Source organism: Octodon degus, unplaced genomic scaffold (genome assembly GCF_000260255.1).
Source record: "Octodon degus isolate 3935 unplaced genomic scaffold, OctDeg1.0 scaffold00006, whole genome shotgun sequence".
Lineage (NCBI taxonomy): Eukaryota > Metazoa > Chordata > Mammalia > Rodentia > Octodontidae > Octodon > Octodon degus.
Genome location: NW_004524582.1, coordinates 13,633,286 through 13,653,793, shown reverse-complemented (window position 1 = coordinate 13,653,793; position 20,508 = coordinate 13,633,286). Strand labels below are relative to the sequence as shown.

Below are 20,508 nucleotides of genomic sequence, written 5' to 3'. Positions count from 1 at the left end.
ATAGTTTATGAGGTTAAAACCATCACCTTGTTGAGCTTACATTACTTTGCCATTTTTATTTCAGAAAAAAACAATAACAAATAGAAAAACAGTAGCATTCTGAAAAAATCTCCATATGCAATAGATTTGAATGCCTTCTGCCAAAAAGAACATTCTCTTTTCTCTCGTCTTGGTTTACTAACAGCTATTTTGAAATCAAATTAGTTTTTACACCTGTAAGAGAGAAGAATTTTTTTTTATCAGCCAAAACGAGCTAGTTTAGGACAATCACAAAGAAGTCAGACCAGCTGGCAATACCTAATAAAGCAAAATTCCTATCTCATCCCTCCTGTCTTCTAAAGACACTGCAGATGGGGCAGAGACGTTATCCTGGAGGTCTTATAATTTTGTTGACTCTTTACATTTCCTCTTAAATGTTTGGAAAATTTCACTAAAATTTGTGAGAGAAAAGAAAAAGGAGATTTCAGGAGCCCTGGGCTCCTCTTCCTCCCTCAGTCTCAAACAAACAGATTAAGTGTGCACTGTAGAACAAGCATCAACACATCAACTTCAACAGTATGAAGGCTGTTTCCACTCTCTCTACCCCCTGCTGCACCTATGGCAGACATCACTAATTGATCATGACATTCCCACTGAGTATAGACTTGGCCTTGGAATCTGTCTCAGTACAATGCTCCTGGCAGCCAATACCAATCAATGACACTTGGCAAGTGAAATGAAACCTATTTAACATAACAGATGTCAACTACTATCTTTAAATTCAGGCTTTAGGAAACAGACATGCTCTCTAGTCAGACAGAGGTACATTGAACTCAGAGTCTACCACAGAGCTGGGGTTCATGTAAAACTTTTTCCCCAAAAGCAAAATAGCCATGAAGTATTAAAAATAATATAGGGAAAGTGCCGGTTATGGGATGAGTAATCACCAAAATGTGCAGTAAAGAAAGTGGTTCTTGAGAGACTAAGAAAGACTTCATTTTTTATGCTTTGATCTGCTAAACTCTATGCCTACAACAAAAGGAGGATTGCAGTCTCATAGTCTCTCAATTTTTGCAGATTTATAGGCAGGTTGCCACCAAAACATAATAAATAACATCATAGATGAGAATACCAGAGAACACAGAAGCAAAATCAATATTAGGAAATTGATAAAGACAGTCAAAAGCAAAAAGCTGTGAAGCAAGATACAATGGCCTCAGTAGACAAAGTTAAGTGAGGATCAATTATTAGATAGCCGACATTTCTCGCACACTTCTACAGTATGTAGGCAATCAAGCTTTATCTCATTTAGTTGTCAAAGTGACCTAGGGAAATGCAAATAACATAATTATAATAACCCCAAGTCTTATAGAAATTGAGTAAATTCTTCAAAGCCATGTGCTAGATAAGGATAGACACATATTTTGAACTTGGTAATATACTTTATAAGCTTTGTTGTTTATAAAGTATTTTAAGTCAACATGAATCACATGAATTTGCCATTTTTTATGTAAAAATTGTTGATTACTGGCAATATTATACATCAACTTACATTTTATTCCTTTAAGTTACACAGTAATTTCATTCGTTAGTTATAAATAGGACCTTAGAACTCAGGACACTAAGGCTAAGAAAAAGGCAAAGATACAGAAAGAGACTTAGCAGCCCAAAGAGTAAGGAGGATGTAGTGTGCAGTCCCTACTCATTTAATTATCCATCCCAAGGTCATGGTCATCTGAGTCCCTTTTTGGTTCCTGAATTTGTGTTTCTCTTCCTACATAAACACCTCCTCTGATTTCCACTCGTATGCATCAAAAGCAGGTATATCTCCCTCTTAAGACTTCCCAAAGCAGAGTTCCCTATCAAAAGTCCAATTTCCTAAATCTCCTTTCCAGGAACCACCTATGCAATTCATTTGGATAATGGCATCACTGTCATGGTTCTTTCAGTCTGTTTTTCCCAGTCTTTAACATTGTGGCCATATTACTATCTTCTTTCTGAGAATTCCTTTCCTCCTGTCATGATTCTCTTGAGGTACAGTCACTGATTGTCACACCTTTCATCAAACAATACATGTTACTAAAGATTCTTAGAGCAAAGGCAGACCATAGATGTCATGCACTGCATCCAGTGCATACCGAATGTCCATCAAAAATCATCTTCTATTCTCTCCTCCTCCCTTTACTATCCTCAAAGCAAGTCTCAAACTTCACCTTCTAGATATCTTCAGAGTCCTCCTAGTTGCTTTTCCTCTGTTTGTTTTCCTGTAGTCCAAGGCTCTTTTACATGTGATGCATTTTGCTTCTCCAGCTTAAACTGCCATAGTTATTATTATCTTTCTCAATAAACCAAAACCCTTTTTCTATGCCCATCTTTTTGGGTGGTAAAACAGCACATACAGTATTTTTTTTCTTTTCATGCTACTTATTAATGTATTCTTTTCCAATAGATTGCAAGTAGATGTCTTAAATATGAAAATATTTATTTAGCACCAACTATGACCAAGTACAATGTTTCCTGATCTACAGATAAATCTCTTTGTCTAACACTTTCTGTACACAATGCAAGACATAAAGTATGGCCAGTATTGTCATTGAGGATGTACCTCAACGACAGAGCCCTGGCTCAGCATATGCTAGAACATGGGCTTTTTTCCCAAGCAACAACAAAATAAGTAAAATAGATAGATAATAAATAAATAAATAAGTGCCAATCAAAAGAAATCTCTCAAACTTTTGTCAAGAAGAAAATAAAAGTGTTTATAATCTCATAATCAAATCAGCAGAAAACTACAAATTAAGTAACATGTACATATCTATCAATTACAAAAGCACTTTTACAATGGAGGTACCCATGTTATCAAAAAAGATACATAGATGAAAGATGGATATTTAGTGCCAACAGGACTATAAACAAACTCATTTTTGGAGAGCAATAATATCTCAACATATATACCTGGATGTTTATACTTTTGCTTTTGGCATCAACAACAATTAGGAATCTATTTTGAAAAAAATAAGATAATATATGAAGAAAGATTTCCACTGTAGTGCTAATTTAAAATGAAACATAAAACAATCTAGCCGTATCCCAGTTGGAGTGGGATTAAATGAATGTTGCCAAGCCTGGTCAGACTACTAGTTCACAGTATTCTAAAAGCTAATAAAGAGCCTGAGGTGGTATAACATTCTCTGTTAAAATGTTGGTTGAAAATTTGGGGTACAAAATTATACACGTATTCACAGAATAACCATAGATATTTGAAACTATAGATGAAAAAATGCTATGGATATCTTTATATCTTATGACTAGGAATAACTTTTCAACTAGTTTATATTTTGACATTTTTGTAGTAAACTTATAATATTTATAATCAGAAAATAATCAAAAGTGTTCCTGAATAGAAAACTTGTAGGCATTGGTACCTACAATGGAAGTTTCCTCTCACTCTCTGAGTATGAGCTCAAGCCCAGGGTATTTTGAACATTCTGCTACCAGACACTTTCAGCTCAATCATTATCAATAGGCTCTATTGGTATAATTTTCCCAAACAAATTAATGTTCACTGCCACTGTGACTGATGTTATATAAGATGGTAAAATACTATGCAAATTAATGAAACATGACTATGAAATTTTTAATAAACAATACATTAAAGATAAGTTGCTAAAAGAAACAGCCACATTCTTTGTGGAATTGAAACTGCAAAACATTGGAGAAAATTAACATAAATGTAGATACACTTTGCACTCACTGCCACATAAAAATATTTAATTCTCTTCCTTCAAAGAACAAGAAGTAATGCCATCTAGTATATATTATTAGCATGATTAGTACAAAAAAAGATGAAGGAATTCCCAGAGACAGCACTTAAGATGAAGGGAAAAGATTGTCTCCTACCAGAACTGTGGTATTTGAGTGTATATTTATGTTTTAAGCAAAAGAAAAATATTAAATTGTATATGCTTGAAGCAGGTTTTTAAGTCCACTAATCACTAATCCTTCCTTGTTAAGTAAGAAGGACCTTATTACATATAGTACATTCATGCAAAGTTTCTACTCATATGTAAGTTATAATTTATGGAAGAAACTGTCATGCATACACTTAAAAGTGAATATATATGTGTCTGTGTGTGTGTGTGTAAATAAAGATATTTATATGTGCAAACATGTGTGAGAGAAATTCTGCATACACATACTGTTTATACACTTTGAAATGAACTACTCTTCTGCTGGACCAAATCATGCGATCATGCAGTAGACCCTTCATAAGAAGCTAATTTAGCAAACTCAAAGTGTGAAATTAAACTCAGTGGCAAGAACCATGGTGCACAGCGGCACCAAAATTCTGGTTGAAAGCATCTTTGTCTAACTTACTGTTCAATTATTTTTATCAGGAATGGAGAGGGCCAAGGAATTTCTTGTTTAGACATCTTGAGATCAATTTTCTTCTGGGGAAAAGGTACTACACTTAAAACACTTAGTTCAAAAGTACTATTTACAACCAACTCTGAAGTTGCCCTAAGAACACAACAATTAGTACAACTTTTTAAATCTTCTTTCTAATTTGAAGGAAAGATTGTCTAAAGGAGCTCAAAAGCCCCAACTGAAGAGGGAATTACTCTTGTTCACAAACATATAAATGCATTTTGCTTTGATGAACAGACTGATTTTCAGTTTTCACCTTTTCTGGAAAGTTATAAAAGTAATAACATATATATGCTATGCTATGAAGTGTAACAAAGAGTAAGGAAATATTCCAAGTGAAGTATTGATAATTAGTAAGCCTGAATTTCAACATTTGTTCCTTGCTTTCCAGCTTAATGATCTTGTACAAGTTACTTAATAATTCAAAACTTTATTTCCTCATTTAAAAAATGAAAAAAAGAAAAAAGAAAAAACCCAACATGTGCAGTTGCTGTGAAATTAACTGAAACTGTTTATAAACTTGGTACATTTATTGAGTGGGAGATAAAAGTGTTCATTTTCTGCTTTACAAATTTTGGTGTTTTAACCCAGAATAGGGTTCTTTGGGGACCCAAACAAAAACATACAACAGTAGGTCTAGCCCAGCTCTGACACACAATAAATGTCATCTTTTTAAAAAATACTTTTAATCCAGTACTTTTTAAATCAGCAACTGAAAATATTTACACTTAACTTCTTGACTAATGTCATTTGTTCTCTTTATTCCATTGATCAAAAACATTCTGTTATCTTAAAATACACACACACACACACACACACACACACACACACACACACACCAAAGTTCTAAGTGACATATAAGACTTACCCGCAGTTCCAGAGAGCTCCACACTTAAGGTTCGTTCAATAGTCTTGTTCTCAAATGGGGAACCCTTAGGGTCACTGGAAGATATGACACATTTATAAAAACAAACTGAAATGGAGTTGCTGTAGCCAAATGTACTAGAACCCCCCCTTCCCTTCCTGAAAATGGTTGCATTTCTTAATACTTACTTTGGTGACTCTGGGGTCAGAGGAAGAGTTAAAGTTGTTGGTTTGGCTAAAGGGAAAAAAAAGAAACTAATTATGAAATATTGAGTGGTCTTTCTACTATAGTCAAGTTGGAAACAGGATCAGGAAACTGGAAGACTAAACTAAGGAAGTCTCTGAATGCTGGATCAAAGTCAGATAATAGTCCATTATGCTAAAAGAAATTCCAAACAACATTTGTGTCAGTAAACTATTATTCGAAAATGCATACAAAAACAGAATTTTCCCCAAAATGTACCATCCTGTTAAGGATACAAAATTTGCATGGTACCATCAGAGAAAAGTAATGTTTTCTGTTTTAATTTGGAATACAGTACACGGTTTGTTTAGACAAGAAAACAGCTGAGTAACTACAAGGCAACAGAACGTTATGAATATTCAGTTGATTTTACTTCTCAAATGTATAATTTTATATCTAGCCTCGAGAATAGCTTATTTCTGTGAGGCCAAAGCTCAAGCTATAACCCTATAACCACTATATTCACTGAAAATTAATGGAGAGACTGTGCCCAATGGTGGGCATCGACCCAGATGGTTCCAATGGAGTTCAGGTTGCTAAATTTCCTAGATAACTACAATACAATACTAAGGTTATCAGTTGAGAGATCTATGCCTTTATCGAAAGAGCTATTTCCTCTCAGCTTTTCTGAAGTCTCACTTCCTACAGGAGCCATATTCCAATAATGAAGGGAGAACCAGAATCTTCTCACTCCAGTATTTCAATTCCTTATTGTCAATTTTGTAAGTGCAAGACTGAACCATAAGTGGGGAATAAGTGATGAGAAGCATATTTAAGGCATCCATCCACATAACGTATGGATCCAGGATGTGCTTTTCTATGGAGAGCTATGTGTGTAAGGTTATGTCAACTTTTTCTCACTAAATAACCACTTTCAGAAGATCAAAAGATAATAATTCTTTATGTCACAAAAATTATAGAATTGAAACCCAAGGGGTCTTTAAAATAAACTCTAATTTTTATGGACAAAGAACTGAGATGTAAAGATGCCATGCAATGTTTGCAGGGCCATAAAGCTTGTTACTTAGAGTGCGGGCCAAGTAGTGCTTCCTTTCTCCAATTCTCAAAAGCAGTTGTAGTAAACCAACTTTAAAGTAAATTAATCATGCTCAGTAATTAAGGTCGCCTGAAATATGAAAATACTATTTATGTCCAAATTAGTCTGAAATTAGGTACTTTCCTTGGATAAATACTATTTACATATTTCTTCTGTAGGTTTAAATTTAGTTTTTAAACAATTGAATGGTATATCATCTGTCCAACGTGCATCCAGAAATACAAAGCTCACTCTGTTTCCTACAAATTATGTAAACTGATTAATTGGCTTTTACATATATACAGATAAATGAGCTGATTTTACATTAATTTTTGAGTATGTTTAATTTAATGAGCCTTTTTAAAAGAATGCATTTATGAAGGAAATTTACCCACTTTTACAGTGCTCAACTAATAATTAGTATAATTCATAAAGGTTCAATAGGAAATATAACCAGATATGGAACTAAGTGCTATATCACACAATAAACGTACACTGAAAATTAAAAGCTGAATAATGAGGCGTGGTGGTTTATGCCTATAATTTAAGCACTCTAGGAGGCTGAAGCAGGATTACAAATTGAAGCCCAGCCTGGGCAATTTAGCAAGTTTTGAAAGCGAGGCTCAAAATTTAAGACAAAATAAAATGAAAAGTACTGGGGATGTGTCTCAATGCAAGGGCCTTGGATTCAATCCACAGAACTGAGAAATGAAAGAAGGAAGGAAGGGAGGGAGAGGAGAGGAGAGGAGAGGAGAGGAGAGGAGAGCAAGCGCCAGAAAGCAAGCAAGCAAGCAAGCTGGGCAAATAGCTCAGTGGATTAAAGCATTTGCAAGCAGGCGTGCTGTGCTGCCCTGCCCCCAGGGTGAGCTGAGACAGCAATTGAGACTGGGCGTGGTGGCACGTGCCTGTAATCCCAACTCTTAGGAGGCTCTAAACAGGTGGATCACTATGAGTCTGATCTAGTAGTGAGACCTTGAACACCCTGTACACCCTTCCCTAATAGAAAGAAAGAAAGAAAGAAAGAAAGAAAGAAAGAAAGAAAGAAAATTTAAAAATCTAGTTCTCAACACATAGGGCAATTGCTCAGAAAGGCTGAAAGAAGGACCCCAAATCCTGAAAGTTGGGTCTAACTAAGGCCAAGAGTGACAGATGAGAGAAGAATCAGCAGCATTCATATTTAATGGCAAACAGGATGAGATGCAGCCCAAAATCACACTTAGAATCTAACTCCTGAATAATCCCAGGCTCACACACGCTTTCCCTGGAAGAACAGGGACTTGTGTCACTGGGAGTTCAATGAACACAGCTCCAAGGAATGGCTCTCCGGAGATTGCAGGAATCCTTGAGGACATAAATTCCTGTCTTTTACCTGATCATGTTAACTTTAGATATGAAGAAATGAATGAATAAATAGATGTGATACCAACGTACACCGAAAATATCCTAAAGAACTGAAAAGCACGTGAACCCACAACGTTACAGAAAGCGCACATGATTTTCAATGAGAACAAATTACAGCTCACTAAGAGAGAAAACTTCAGAGTGTCACTGTAGTCCTTATCATCTCTGTTTGCTCACTTCCTACTTTTTGATTTTGAGAAATAACTCACACATCTGTAGATGAGCACTTTCTGGTTGTTGATAGCCTGCCATGTTTCCTTGCTTTTTTCTTTTTTTGTAATTAATAACTAAAGAAGTTTTTTTTTTTTTTTTTTTTTTCTGTAATTTTTTGTTCCTCGAATGGCTTCAGGGCACTTTTGGCCAGCGGGAGAGTTGTGAGGTTCTGTAATCAACAAGCTGTCTTCTGGGGTAAATTTTTTATGTCTTACCATTGATATAAATCTTTTTTTAAAAAATGCACACATAGCTGTTCTTTCTTAGAGAATATATCCTCGAGGGGCCTATTTAGTTTTTCACTGTCATGATTTATAAGTTTACGGTAATATTTAGTGATAAGTAGAATTTTAGAAAACCTCAAAATCCAAAAAGGACTGCTCACATCTCCCAAAAGTATAGAGCACTAGACCATGTGGTGTTGGGCTAGTTCCCCTGACCACTGTATTCTGCATCTCAGGACTTTAAATTCACCTCCAGAAAATGAATACAAGGCCTCCGGGGAAGGTGAAGAAAAGTCTAGTGATTCCTAGAGTACGTTCAGAAAGCTGCTCTTTCCCCAAAGACTTCAATACCATGCTTCCCTCAGCAGAAGGGCACCCTGACTCCCAAAAGCTGTGCCAGAGGATTCATTCAGGACCTACTATGGGCAGAGACAACTTGGCCCATTTTGCTCACTGCAGTTCCCCTAACTTGACTGTGACCTGGACACATGTACCAGGGAAACTCTAATTGAGGGCCAATTTAGACTATCAGAGGAAAGTTCCCCAAGTCCTATGCAAATGGTAACAGACTGATGAGGGACAAGTTTGCAAACCCTGAGAAAGGAAATACTCATTAAAAGCAGCAGCAACAACAGCATACCTGTATAAATAATCATGGTTCAAAAGAGGGGTCGGGGGCTACCGCTCTGCACCTAGAAGGAGCAGTTGGAGAAACAAAAGGGAAAACAGTGGATGTTTATAATTGCTATTTCAGTACATACCTTCTTCCACCATATCACAGGTAGAAAGTGGAAGCTGGCATATTTTAAAGCAACAGTTACTTTCAATAGCACTCTTTGGACCCCCTAGTCTACAACATTTTGAGGGAGAAGAGCCAAAAAAAAAAAAAAAAAAAGAAAGAAAGAAAGAAAAAAGCAAGAAACAAAAGTATGATTTTGTCAAGAGGGATTTCCTCCAAATCTCCCCAATCTGCCTCAGAAGCATCAGCCTTTTAGCAATCTATGGGAGTAATAAAAATAACCAGTGAAACCCAGATGTTTCACTAGATCTAGGTAATATTTATAATAGAAAGAGCAAAATATTCAGGAATTTTCAAACCCTTCTGTACAAAACTTAAGAACTGAGCATACATGTGCTCATAAAAAAAGTTCAAGAGACGAAAGTATGATTTTGGTGAGGTGGGGACTCTTAGAAGTCAGGAGGGGCTGTGTAAATGGCATTTACTACTTATTAAGGAACAGAGAAAAAACTACGGTGCCGCGTTTTTTGTTTTTTTTTTATTACTGGAAGGAAAAAAATAAATAAATAAAAGCTCTTTAAGGAATTGACTGGCCCAACTTGCCCATAACTTCAATGATCTCAGTAGTTTCAGGGTCTTGTAAACCTCAAGGATGTTGAAATCCCTCCCTACCCCCATCTACCCTATGACCAGATAACATCTGAGGTGTCTGCCTGTGGTCATGACCAAGCAGAATTCTCCTCCTTCGTGATAAAGCTGCTGGACTCTCCTTCCACGGGGAGAAATGCTGGGCTGGACTGTGTGCTTTGTACCTCACTGGCAGAATTCTGCTCCCCACCTCACCTTGTACATGTTGCAACTGCGATTGTGTGGGGGACTTTTTTTTGGAGGTGCATTTGTCTCTGCTGCTGTTCCTGTTCTCTGTGGGTTTGGTGTGAGGAGGGTCATCATTTGTGGTCAGATACTTGAGAAGCTCTGAGCAGGGACGTCTTTGTGGCTTTTGCTGTTGACAAATGCTCTTTGCTTTATTGCTCCATGAATTCTCGGTCTTAAAAACAAGGCATAAAGAAAGCTAAAATTAGTGAACTGAACCTTATCAGAATGGATATAGGTTTTTTGAAGAGATGAGATTTTCAGTGAAGTGTTCAGGCTAAGTGTACTAGATCTATGAGCTGTGAATAATTGTTTGAAGAACAAGAAAAGAAAATTACATTTAAAATTCCTAAATGACATTTATGCAGCTTTTTATTTCATTTCTCCTACATTTCAATGTTCCTACTCAGCAACATGTAACTAACAAGACCCTACAGCGCCTTTACTGTGAATAAAAAAAAAATAAGCTGGTTTAAACCTTAATTTACCGCTGATTGCCGAAGCCCAGTATTCACAACTCTCTTAAGTACCCCTTAACGCTCCGTTTTCACTCACAGTGAATGGCAAGACAAACATTGTTTAATACAGCCTGCTAACCGAATTATGTCATTGCCAGCATTCTATCCAATTAATGGCAGAGACAGATCTTTTGCAGTGATTCCAAAGCAATCTTTCTTAGGTTAGACAGCTGGCAAAACAGCCATCCTGAATCTTAAAGTCATTCACAGATAAGACCAGGCTATCAGCCCATTCTATTGTAACCCACATTACTGCACATATTAATCAAATGGACAAAGAACTGCACCCGGTAACATTTCTATCACAATTGCCCAAGAATCACATATACATGAACTCTGCCTACTTTTCAAGATGTGCAAGTGTTGCTTTTGGAAACCCATCTCACCACCACCCATACCACCAGTAAGAGGTAGCTGTGGCATCTCAGCTGAATTAATACATATAGGTAACTTTCATCTGCTTTGTAGATTCAAGCAAATGCCCATGTTGAAATGTTGACGTTTATACCTTAACAACTGCAGGGTTTGTTCTGATCCTGTGATTGTGGTTTGCATGGTTCTGGGTACTGAGACCACTGCATTCATTATAACTCAGCTGAGTGTTTGCCGGTGCCAGTAAGAGCTTCTTAAGCTAGAAACACATCAGGGAAGGAGAAAACAAGACACATTATGCCTTCGAACATGTCGCTGACATTTTAAACTTAAATTAATTAATTATAATAATAAAAACAAGTTCTATCACTCTTTAATTATATCACACCTTACTACAATAGTGCTGAAGGAAATATTTTCTAAAATGATAACAGTAAGTTTAATATTACACGGCCAACTACGAAAGCATCTACTTTTCCTACATTGTAACTTGGCATTGTCACTCTTAATATTTTAAAATTTGTTTTAGAGAAAATGAATCAATCATTCCTAAGGTGATTTGCAAATCACCAATGCATGAATCAGAAACTGTTCCCTTGCTAAGTGAGGAGTTCAGAATAGGAATGGATATGCATTTCTCCTTCTGAAACCAAAATAAATCAAGTGTCAATAAAAGAAAAATTCCATGATGCTCTGAGCTACATTTCACCACCAACTATACAAATTTACTATGTCAAACAATATGGAAACAAAACCAGTGGCTTTTACTGATTTCATGAATAAAAGAAAGCATTTAACTATAACTCAGCCTGTAACCTAAACATGGGCAAAGCATCTATTATTTCTTGGTCTCTGCTTCTTCACCTGTCTGAATGACTCTCAACACCTCACTGCCATTACATGCCAGGAGACTTTGAGCCAATGACCACTCCCAATTCAAAAATTGGTGCACATGAAAATAATGAGATATTGACATGAAGAAATCAGGCTTTGAAGCAAGGGATACTGACAAGCAGAACGACAAGAGGATAAATAGAAGGCCAGTATTTCTGAAATGTTCTCACAAAACCAGAAATCTCAAAAATGCAAAAGAATACAATTAAGGTCTCTGTATGTCTCTGTAGGTTTTCTTTTAACATATAAAAGCTTAGCAGTATGAGAAAAACAACATTCAAACGGCATGTCAAAGCACATTATTAAAGTCCTGATGATAGCATTCCATAATTTACACAGCATGCTCTTACATCAGATCTATGGTGAATGACAAATGGCTACCACAGACGAGAAGATAAACTGTATCTTAGAACTAATAAAATTCTGGTCAAGCATTGTGTTCAAAAGAAACTTCACTCTTTGTTGCCAACAAGTTCATTCTTCATTCCCTACCACAAATTTAAGTAACTTAGGTTGCAATTATGCTATTATTTTTCAATCATCAAAGAAATATGGATCCATAGTTCCAAAATCTTAAAATTTTGTACACACCTGTATCCAACAATTCTATTTATGCAATTGTATTCATAAGATAAAAATGCAAGCATGTCAATTATTATGCAAGTCAGAATAATGACAAACAATGGAAAAAACCTACATATCTAAACATAAGGATTGCTCAATAAATTAGAATATTTCCTTACAATGAAATTTTATTCTGTACAATCACTAAAAATTTTGCATATAACCAAAATTTTACCCTCATGTTCATGATTTATCTTAAATAAAAACGAGATTTCAACCATTTCATATTAGAGGTTTCTTGAAATCAGAGGTGAATTTTTCGTCTCTTCCTTCTAGGTATCTACATTTTATAAATTTTCACCTTGAACAGAAATAATACTAAGAAATGAAAGAGCCCCATATAAACAACAAAGACAGCCTTCACAATGAAGTGATACTACTTAGCCCTCTATTAGCAACAGTTCTATACAGAGGGTCACAGGATTTGCTTGCAACTGTGAGTGTGCTTGGGGAAAAGTTCTGGCATCAGTCTAAATCAAAACTCCAGACCTTATTGTTACTACTTCATACCCATGCAGCGGGTAGCCAGAGGCAACTCCGAGTCCTGCTAAACAGTAGGAAGGGTTCTTACTAGAGACGGCTCTTCTGCCTCCTGAGGTGGAGGGGTGCCGTCAGGCATGGAGGAAGGACTGGCCTCGTTGTCAGTGGTCACGTCTCCATCTGTCAGTGCGTCAAATGAGGGCAATCCGTCTTCATCCACAGGGAGGCTGTCCAGTGTCTCTGTGAGGACTGCTAGCAAGTTTGCCTCATTTTCTTCATCTATCTTCTGCAAAAACAGAAAAAAAGAAGAAGTGAGTTGTCTCAGAGTAGGCTTACACTATTAATCAGCAAAGGCTGAACGTGTCTATCTAAAGAGAAAGTCGTATGTGAAATCTTGAATACTTATGCAAAGGCCCCAATGTCAGGGCTTCCTCAGACTCTGAGCTCATTTTGGGTCTGAGTCACATAATTAATAAATAACTCCCCTGTGCCAATCTCACATTGTTGAGGTCTAAAATTTAGCAAAATATTAAGTCAGTGGTTAATATTACTGTAAATGATTCTGTCTTCTTCACAATCATCTTCCACATGCTTATTTCTTCTTCCCCTCACTAAAAGAAGATTTAGAGAATAATAATAATAGGCTTGAAGGAATCTTAACCAATTTCTACTTAATCCTCACATATAAGAATCAACTCTTCTGCATAGCATATCCTAAAATGTTCCTTGCATTGGAACACCACTAGAAACTTAAGAGAACCAGTACACTGACTTGAATTCAATTATAATCTCATCATCAAATGCTCCAAAATCATTTATTTCTTTCCCTGACATCTCTTCCAACTTTAGTCATAAATCTCCATACCTTCCAGTTGGATATCTCTACTTTATAATAGCTGCCACATCTCCAAAACCTAGACTTTGGACCTTTTGCAGAAGAAGTGCTACTTATGTTGAATCCTTTAGTTTGACTAACACTCATTTAGAAACTGGAAATTTCTCCACACCAACATCATGCTAAGGGTTGCTGCTACAAAAAGAAATAAAACAAAACTATCCCTCTCAGCACCCTCTGGTGGAAAGGAAGAACCTGTAAACAATTTATTATTAAAAAAAAAACTCTGTTTTCAGTACTCTACAAAAGCACTGAAAGACCCTCAAACTAAAGCTTAGATGCCTTGTTAGTAGGGCAGTCTTATGGTCTATGCCCTGGACATTCAGTGCCAATGTTTGGCTCCCAGTATAGATACAGAGGCAGTGATTATTTGCGGAGTAATTCATTGATCTGCATTTATTGCCAACAATGTATAGTGGGCAGATTGCTTTCTTTTCCTTGTTTCAGTATGTCACATTGTTTGCCCAATTTGACCTGCTTCCAAATTCTGTTTTTAAAGTTCTGTATGCTATGACATTAACAATATGGGCTAAATTATCCCACACTGATTCTATTACAAAAATGCACCTAAGCTGCTGACATCTAATGAAGCCAGCGGTGCCCACACTGCTTTCTTTCTAGCACTGAACTCCAGTTAATTGACCTGACAAAATTACAAGAATCACAGAATAAGACAGCTAATCAGAAAATCAAATTGTATTACTAGAGAAATTAGGCAGGGCTTTATCACGTATACCTTCTATTTTCACACAAAAATTGTTTCCCTCATTACCGATCCATCTCTATGCAGGAAAAAAACTATAGACTCCTTTTCCTTTGTGATTTAAGAGGCTGAGAAGGGCCTTTTGTACTGACTGATGCTGGACTCTCACCAGCATGTTTGATATGCTCATAATGTATCTCTTTACTGCCTGGGATCTGAGATCCTGAGTCAACTAGATGGGACACTTGTGGTGTGACAACGCGATGAAGGTGTAGGCACTAATAAAGAGTAAAGTCCCAACCTGAAACGGGAGATTTTCATTTCAAGCGACACACTTACTTTTACACATAGATCAATTCATTAAATTCTAAACAGCACAATTTAGTAATAAAAGCCTATTGAATACCTCCAAGCTCCAATTCTTCTGGACCCTATCCAAGGAATCCTAATAACACATGTGAAAGGAGTTTCCCTTATTTTCTGCTCAGAGTCATAATCCGGTACCCCAAAATTCCAGCCATCCCCCTCTTTGAGTTCCCCTACATGTCAAAATAACAATTCTGAAATATTTTGCCTTCTTTATCATGACAGTCTTGGAAGAAAAGTTGATTTTTTGGTGACACTTATGTCAAAGTTCAAAAAATACTTCTATATATAAAGTTTAAGGGACACTGCCCCTGACTGTAAATTCTTCTGGATAAAATTGTATTGAAATGAAATTTATATACTTTTAAAATCATCTCCAAATCATGAGATTTTGTATTGTAATAAATATCACCATATTCTTCAATAAAATAATCATTCAAAATATCTCAAATATCTATACATGAGCACATATACATACTTTAAGTAAATTGGACATTTTTCTCAGATATTCCATTTTTAAAAAAAAAAAGCTTCTTTCACTGAGGCTCAAAAACATCTGAAGAAAAGTAGTTATGAATGCTTACCAATAAATGAGTAATTTTGCTTACCCTGATTTAAATTTTGTGTCAGGCTTTCCTGCAATAGTACAAGCTGCTATTTACTTTAAATCACATAATACAATAGCGCCTTAGCTCTATCCCTCATGTAAACAAACCGAGACAATTCCAATCAAGTCAAAATGACAAAGAATACTTAAATTAACTAGTTTTCTCCAACTTCTTTAAGAAGGCTGAGCGAATGTACACCAAATACAATGGCAGAAACACTGGAGCTTGATAATGTCATAATTAATTTACAAGATCTGATTAAACTACCAACTACTTTAATTATCCTTTCTACTGGAACCACAATGGGAGAGGGATATTTGTGTGATAGGAAATTAACATGGAGTGTGTTTTTGTGTTTCTGTGTGTGTGTGTGTGTGTGTGTGTGTGTGTGTGTTGGAATGTGTATGCACAAAGAGATAGTATTCAACCAGCATGTTTCAGTAGAACGATAGTCATTATTTAGTGTCCACACAAAATGATTAAATATTCTTATTATCATCAGTTTATGTAAATAACTGAGAAATATACTAAAAGATCATTGATTTTAGTAAAGTTCTTGAATTATGGAAGAAAAATATACTCTTATCTGAACTATTTTGCCTTCTTTATCATGACAGTCTTGGAAGAAAACCTGATTTTTTTGGTGACACTTATGTCAAAGTTCAAAAAATACTTCTGTATATAAAGTTTAAGGGACACTGCCCCTGACTGTAGCAATTTCAATTAGTTTCATATGGATTTCTACAATCACAAGCCCCAGAGAAGGCAATGGATATGACAAAGAGGACTCTTTTAAACAATTAACGTCACTCTCCATTATTGCTTGAGTCCCAATTTACAGAGCAAATAAATCAAAGTCGTGCAGACGAAGCACACTGGTCTGTGAACACATGTCTATTCACAAGTGACAGAATATGGAAATGTTATTAATCGGTGAAATGACATTGCAAGATAACCTTTCAAACACTGGGCTCAGATACTGTTTTCATTTATTTATTTATTTATTTGTTTGTTTATTTAGTTATTTATTTTGGCAGAACCAGGGATTAAACTCAGGCCCTTACGCTTGCCAGGGAAGCGCTTATTCTACTGAGCCATCTCCCCGGCTCCGTCAGATACTGTGTTTAAGTGTCTAAAATGCTGTTTTTCAAGAATACACTTCTTACACCCATCTCTAATTTAAAAAAAAAAAAAAAAAAGGAAGGCTTAGAGAAAGGTCCAGCTGTGTAGGAATCTACACAAACTAAGCTCCGTCTTGTATGCTGTGAAAGAAGATCAGCCAGCAGGTATTTACACGGTGGAGCTGCTGCTCTGATTCCCTACAAGTAACATTTCCTACGGTGGTGCAGTGGGGGTAACAACTTTGGATTCCTCGGCACGATGGGATTCTGATGTGCTTTTCTGATCTAAATAGACTTATATGTGCCTGGAAATTTTCACTTTCCAAGGTCTGTCCAGGAAGAAAGTAGACACATCTCCAAAACCTCACTCCAGGTATAAAAAATGTCCAGGAACAGATAATAGATAGGCATTTATGGCAACATCCCCAAACTCCTAAGCCATGCCACTTCTTTAAAAAAATACTTTTGAACAATTCATTTGGAGGCTTGTCACTGCCCTTTGAGTCAAATGTGTCCCTATGTCACCTGCATTAATTTAGACATAATTCAAAACACACAGCTACAAGAAGGTAGATTTTTCTCCTTCTCATTCCCAAGATTACTTGGATATCAAAATTCTGGGCCAGGTGTATGGTTTCTGAGCTTTTCCTTCTTTGTGGTTTGTTGACGAAATGATCTTCTGACTGGTTAAATGAAGTGAACAAGACAGTGCTGTCAACTCCCCCAAATGTGCACTCTGGAGGGTGAACAAATCCACTAAATCAGGGAGAAGAGGGCTTCTAACAGGATGCTAACAGACACCCAGAGGGAGAACCACAGAGTGAAGCCTGCATGTGGTATCCCAAAGACTTCTAAATGCAGCCTATTATGGAAGGACCATGCCCTGCTTATGATAGCAATTTTTTGTGCATCTTGTAGAATTGCAATTACACTCTGTGTCCCCCGATTCTCACACTTGCTTGATCTCTGTTTGATAAAAATAGTTTAATAGTCATTTAATCACAGCTTCATTATCCTAGCTCTCTTAATGTGAATTAGGCCAGGAGAATTCTTGCTTCTTCCTTATTCAAGTCATCAGTAAGAAAGAAACGGAGGGGTCGTCTTATCATTCACTAATCAGTTTCAATTTTTCAGATATTTACTGAGAAACTGATCTATTTGAGGGGTCAGTTGGCCTCTTTTTTTCTATACAAAATTTCACAATGTTTTTGTCTACTTACAGAATTTATCTGCTCATTATTAATAGGGTTAAAGAAAGAGTTGATAAAGCCTGAGAACACTTCAAGACTGTTCTCATGAACATTTTTAGTTGTATGCCCATCATCTTGATCATCCACACTTGAACTTCATTCTTTGAGCACGATCTACCCCCAACTATTAGCTAAAGCCAGCTCCCCGCCCCCAAATAACCAGCATGGCCTGGGCTTCCTTCTTGCCCCATCCTGCTGATTTGGAAACAGCTAATGAAGATAAAATTAACTTCTACTTTAAGTGAGGCCTAATTAGGAAGGGAAATCTGCTAGAGCAACATCTGGTAGTATATTCTGAAGCCAAATATAAATGACATTTTTGGATTATCCACTATTTTGGATTATTCGTTCCACTGGGCCCCACCAGGAGTTCAAATAACTAAGGAAGAAGCAACTTTTAGGATAAACTTAGGGACTCAAATAAAAATGATGATCAATCATTGATATCCCTTTTCTGATCCCCATACATCAAGCTCTGGACCTCATCCATGTTTCATGTATCAACTGACAAAAATGTTTGCATGTATTTGCATCTAATGGTGCACTGTCAATTCAGAACAAGCAGAAATCAAAATAAAGAAAAACTAAGGTTGTTTTTACCTTAAATGAAATTAAAAGCTAACAACCCAGAATTAACTATTAAAATTGAATTTGAGAGCTTTAGCTTTTGGTCATTAAACTATTACATTCAGGACAGACCTCAAAGTCCAGATTGTTCATTGCATGTGTCCACCCTGAGTGGTCTAAACCTTTGTAGAAGAGGCTGTTAAATACTTTGAATACATCCTTTAAACAATTTTCTTTCCCTCTCCCTTTATACTCTCTGTACTCCATGATGGTTGTTCCTGTATCTCTTACACACAAGTGTGGCAACCAACTATGTCTACCTCCTTTCTCACTGACCTAAAGGTGGTGAGAGTCCCAACATGACAATACTGGAAGGTTCCTAGCTCTTGCCCTATTCAACAGGAGGAGTCCCTACACTGATCACTAATCCACATGTACAGCATATAGAATACGGTACTTTGACTAAGGGATTAACACTTGAAAGAAAAATTTAAAATTACTTAAGAAATTTCAAGCATATGTTTGTAGTAGAAAGTAATTGTGATCATAAAGATTATTTTACATCACACATTATAAATACTTTTGTATCTATTCATTTTTTGCAAATGCCCTGAGAGTTTCCTTATTGCTACAAGTCCTGTTGGATGATAAAGTTACTGGGGCTTAGGGTCTAGTTAAAGAATCAGAATTTTAAAGAATTTTAACACCATCAGGGTAACTTGTCATGGGCACGCAAATTATTTCAAGAATCATGCATGCATCTATAGCTATCCACATCTCCCCCCAGTACCCGCAAGTTTATATATCAAGTACATATATTTAAAGCAGAATATGTGCATATATTAAACTTAGTTTTCACTAAGATTAGAACTACCATTCAACTCAATGTAACTGACTATATAAAATTGTATAATCAGCACTTTAATCTATCCAGTAATCCACTATAACTAAAGAAGGCAATGATCAACAACTGAGGCTAATTCCTGCACTGATAAAATAAAAATCAAGTGGAAATACAAGCAAAACTGAAGAATTTTCTACACAGATATATTTAGACCTGTGGGAATCTATTTAACTCCCATGAATGAGCAGACTCCTATTTAGGTAGGCAAGAAGTTTTTATCTGCATCTGTACTCAGACTCCATGCTAACTTATTAGCTTACATCCCATATTCATGAGTTAATAAACATACACCGAATATGTGAAATTCATTATCCAGAAAGGAAATATGAACCAATGTGTAAGTAGAAGTTCAACAGAAAGACCTAAATAATCCTGGTCTCTGTAGGCAAAATGAGCTATTCAGCAGGGGACAAAAACAAATGATTTGTCTGTTGTTCATGGAGGAAAGAGGAAGTCGTTCAGTTGTGCACTTAAAAAGAAAAGATTTACTAGACCTGAGAAAAGCAAGCAAGACATTCCATTGACCTGCAAGTGAGGAGAGAACCCAAGATTACAAGTCAGAAGAATTATGCTGGTTTCCCCACCCACACACCTGCTAGCTGGCTACATGTCCTCCAAGGGGACACCTCAGCCCTGTCTGTCCTGCTCATCCCAGAGTGTACGTCCTGCAGGCTGCTTCTGGTTTCCCAGTTTTCACCACTGCTTCTTGCCTCCTTACTCCATACTCCATTGTCCACATGGAAAGTGAAATGAATTGATAAGCCTAAATTGTGTCTTGGTCCTTTCTGACCCTCCCCCCACATGAATTCTTATGACTCTAAGAGTTAAAATCCAACTCCTTAGAGTGACCAAGGAGCCCACATAATGTTTCACCAAATTGTACACTTTAGAGAGTTAATCAACTACTCAGTTTAACTGGAAGAGCATGGCTGCCCTATACTGGGACATTGTCCATCCCTGCCACTTCCTATTGCACCTGCTTAGATCTTTTCAGACCTCTCTCACTTTTTCATTGGTATATAAAAATGCCTGGCATCTTCCTGCACTGGGTCCTCCCTACTTCTGCCCAAGCATTCTCTGTCTTTTCCAGACGATCATGTGTAGTCCCCTCATTCTCTCATGCTGCCAGATGTCATCTTTCCAATGAGAACTTGTCAGTCAGTCTGGATGCATTTAATCTACTTGCTCTAATTTATTTTTCTTTT

The 20,508-nt window shown here is 36.6% G+C and overlaps 1 protein-coding gene across 4 annotated transcripts in view; it reads right to left on the bottom strand.

Moving 5' to 3' along the window:
- Ppargc1a (PPARG coactivator 1 alpha) overlaps positions 1-20,508 on the bottom strand; it is a 109,807-nt gene that overhangs the window by 25,899 nt on the left and 63,400 nt on the right. For all 4 annotated transcript variants that reach the window (XM_023699330.1, XM_023699334.1, XM_004624532.2 and 1 more), the window contains exons 3-7: positions 12,981-13,175; positions 11,028-11,150; positions 9,972-10,176; positions 5,461-5,506; positions 5,276-5,349 (exon numbers count right to left, since the gene is read on the bottom strand). In XM_023699330.1, coding sequence (XP_023555098.1) covers positions 5,276-5,349; positions 5,461-5,506; positions 9,972-10,176; positions 11,028-11,150; positions 12,981-13,175 — 643 coding nt within the window. The remainder of the gene's footprint in view (positions 1-5,275; positions 5,350-5,460; positions 5,507-9,971; positions 10,177-11,027; positions 11,151-12,980; positions 13,176-20,508) is intronic.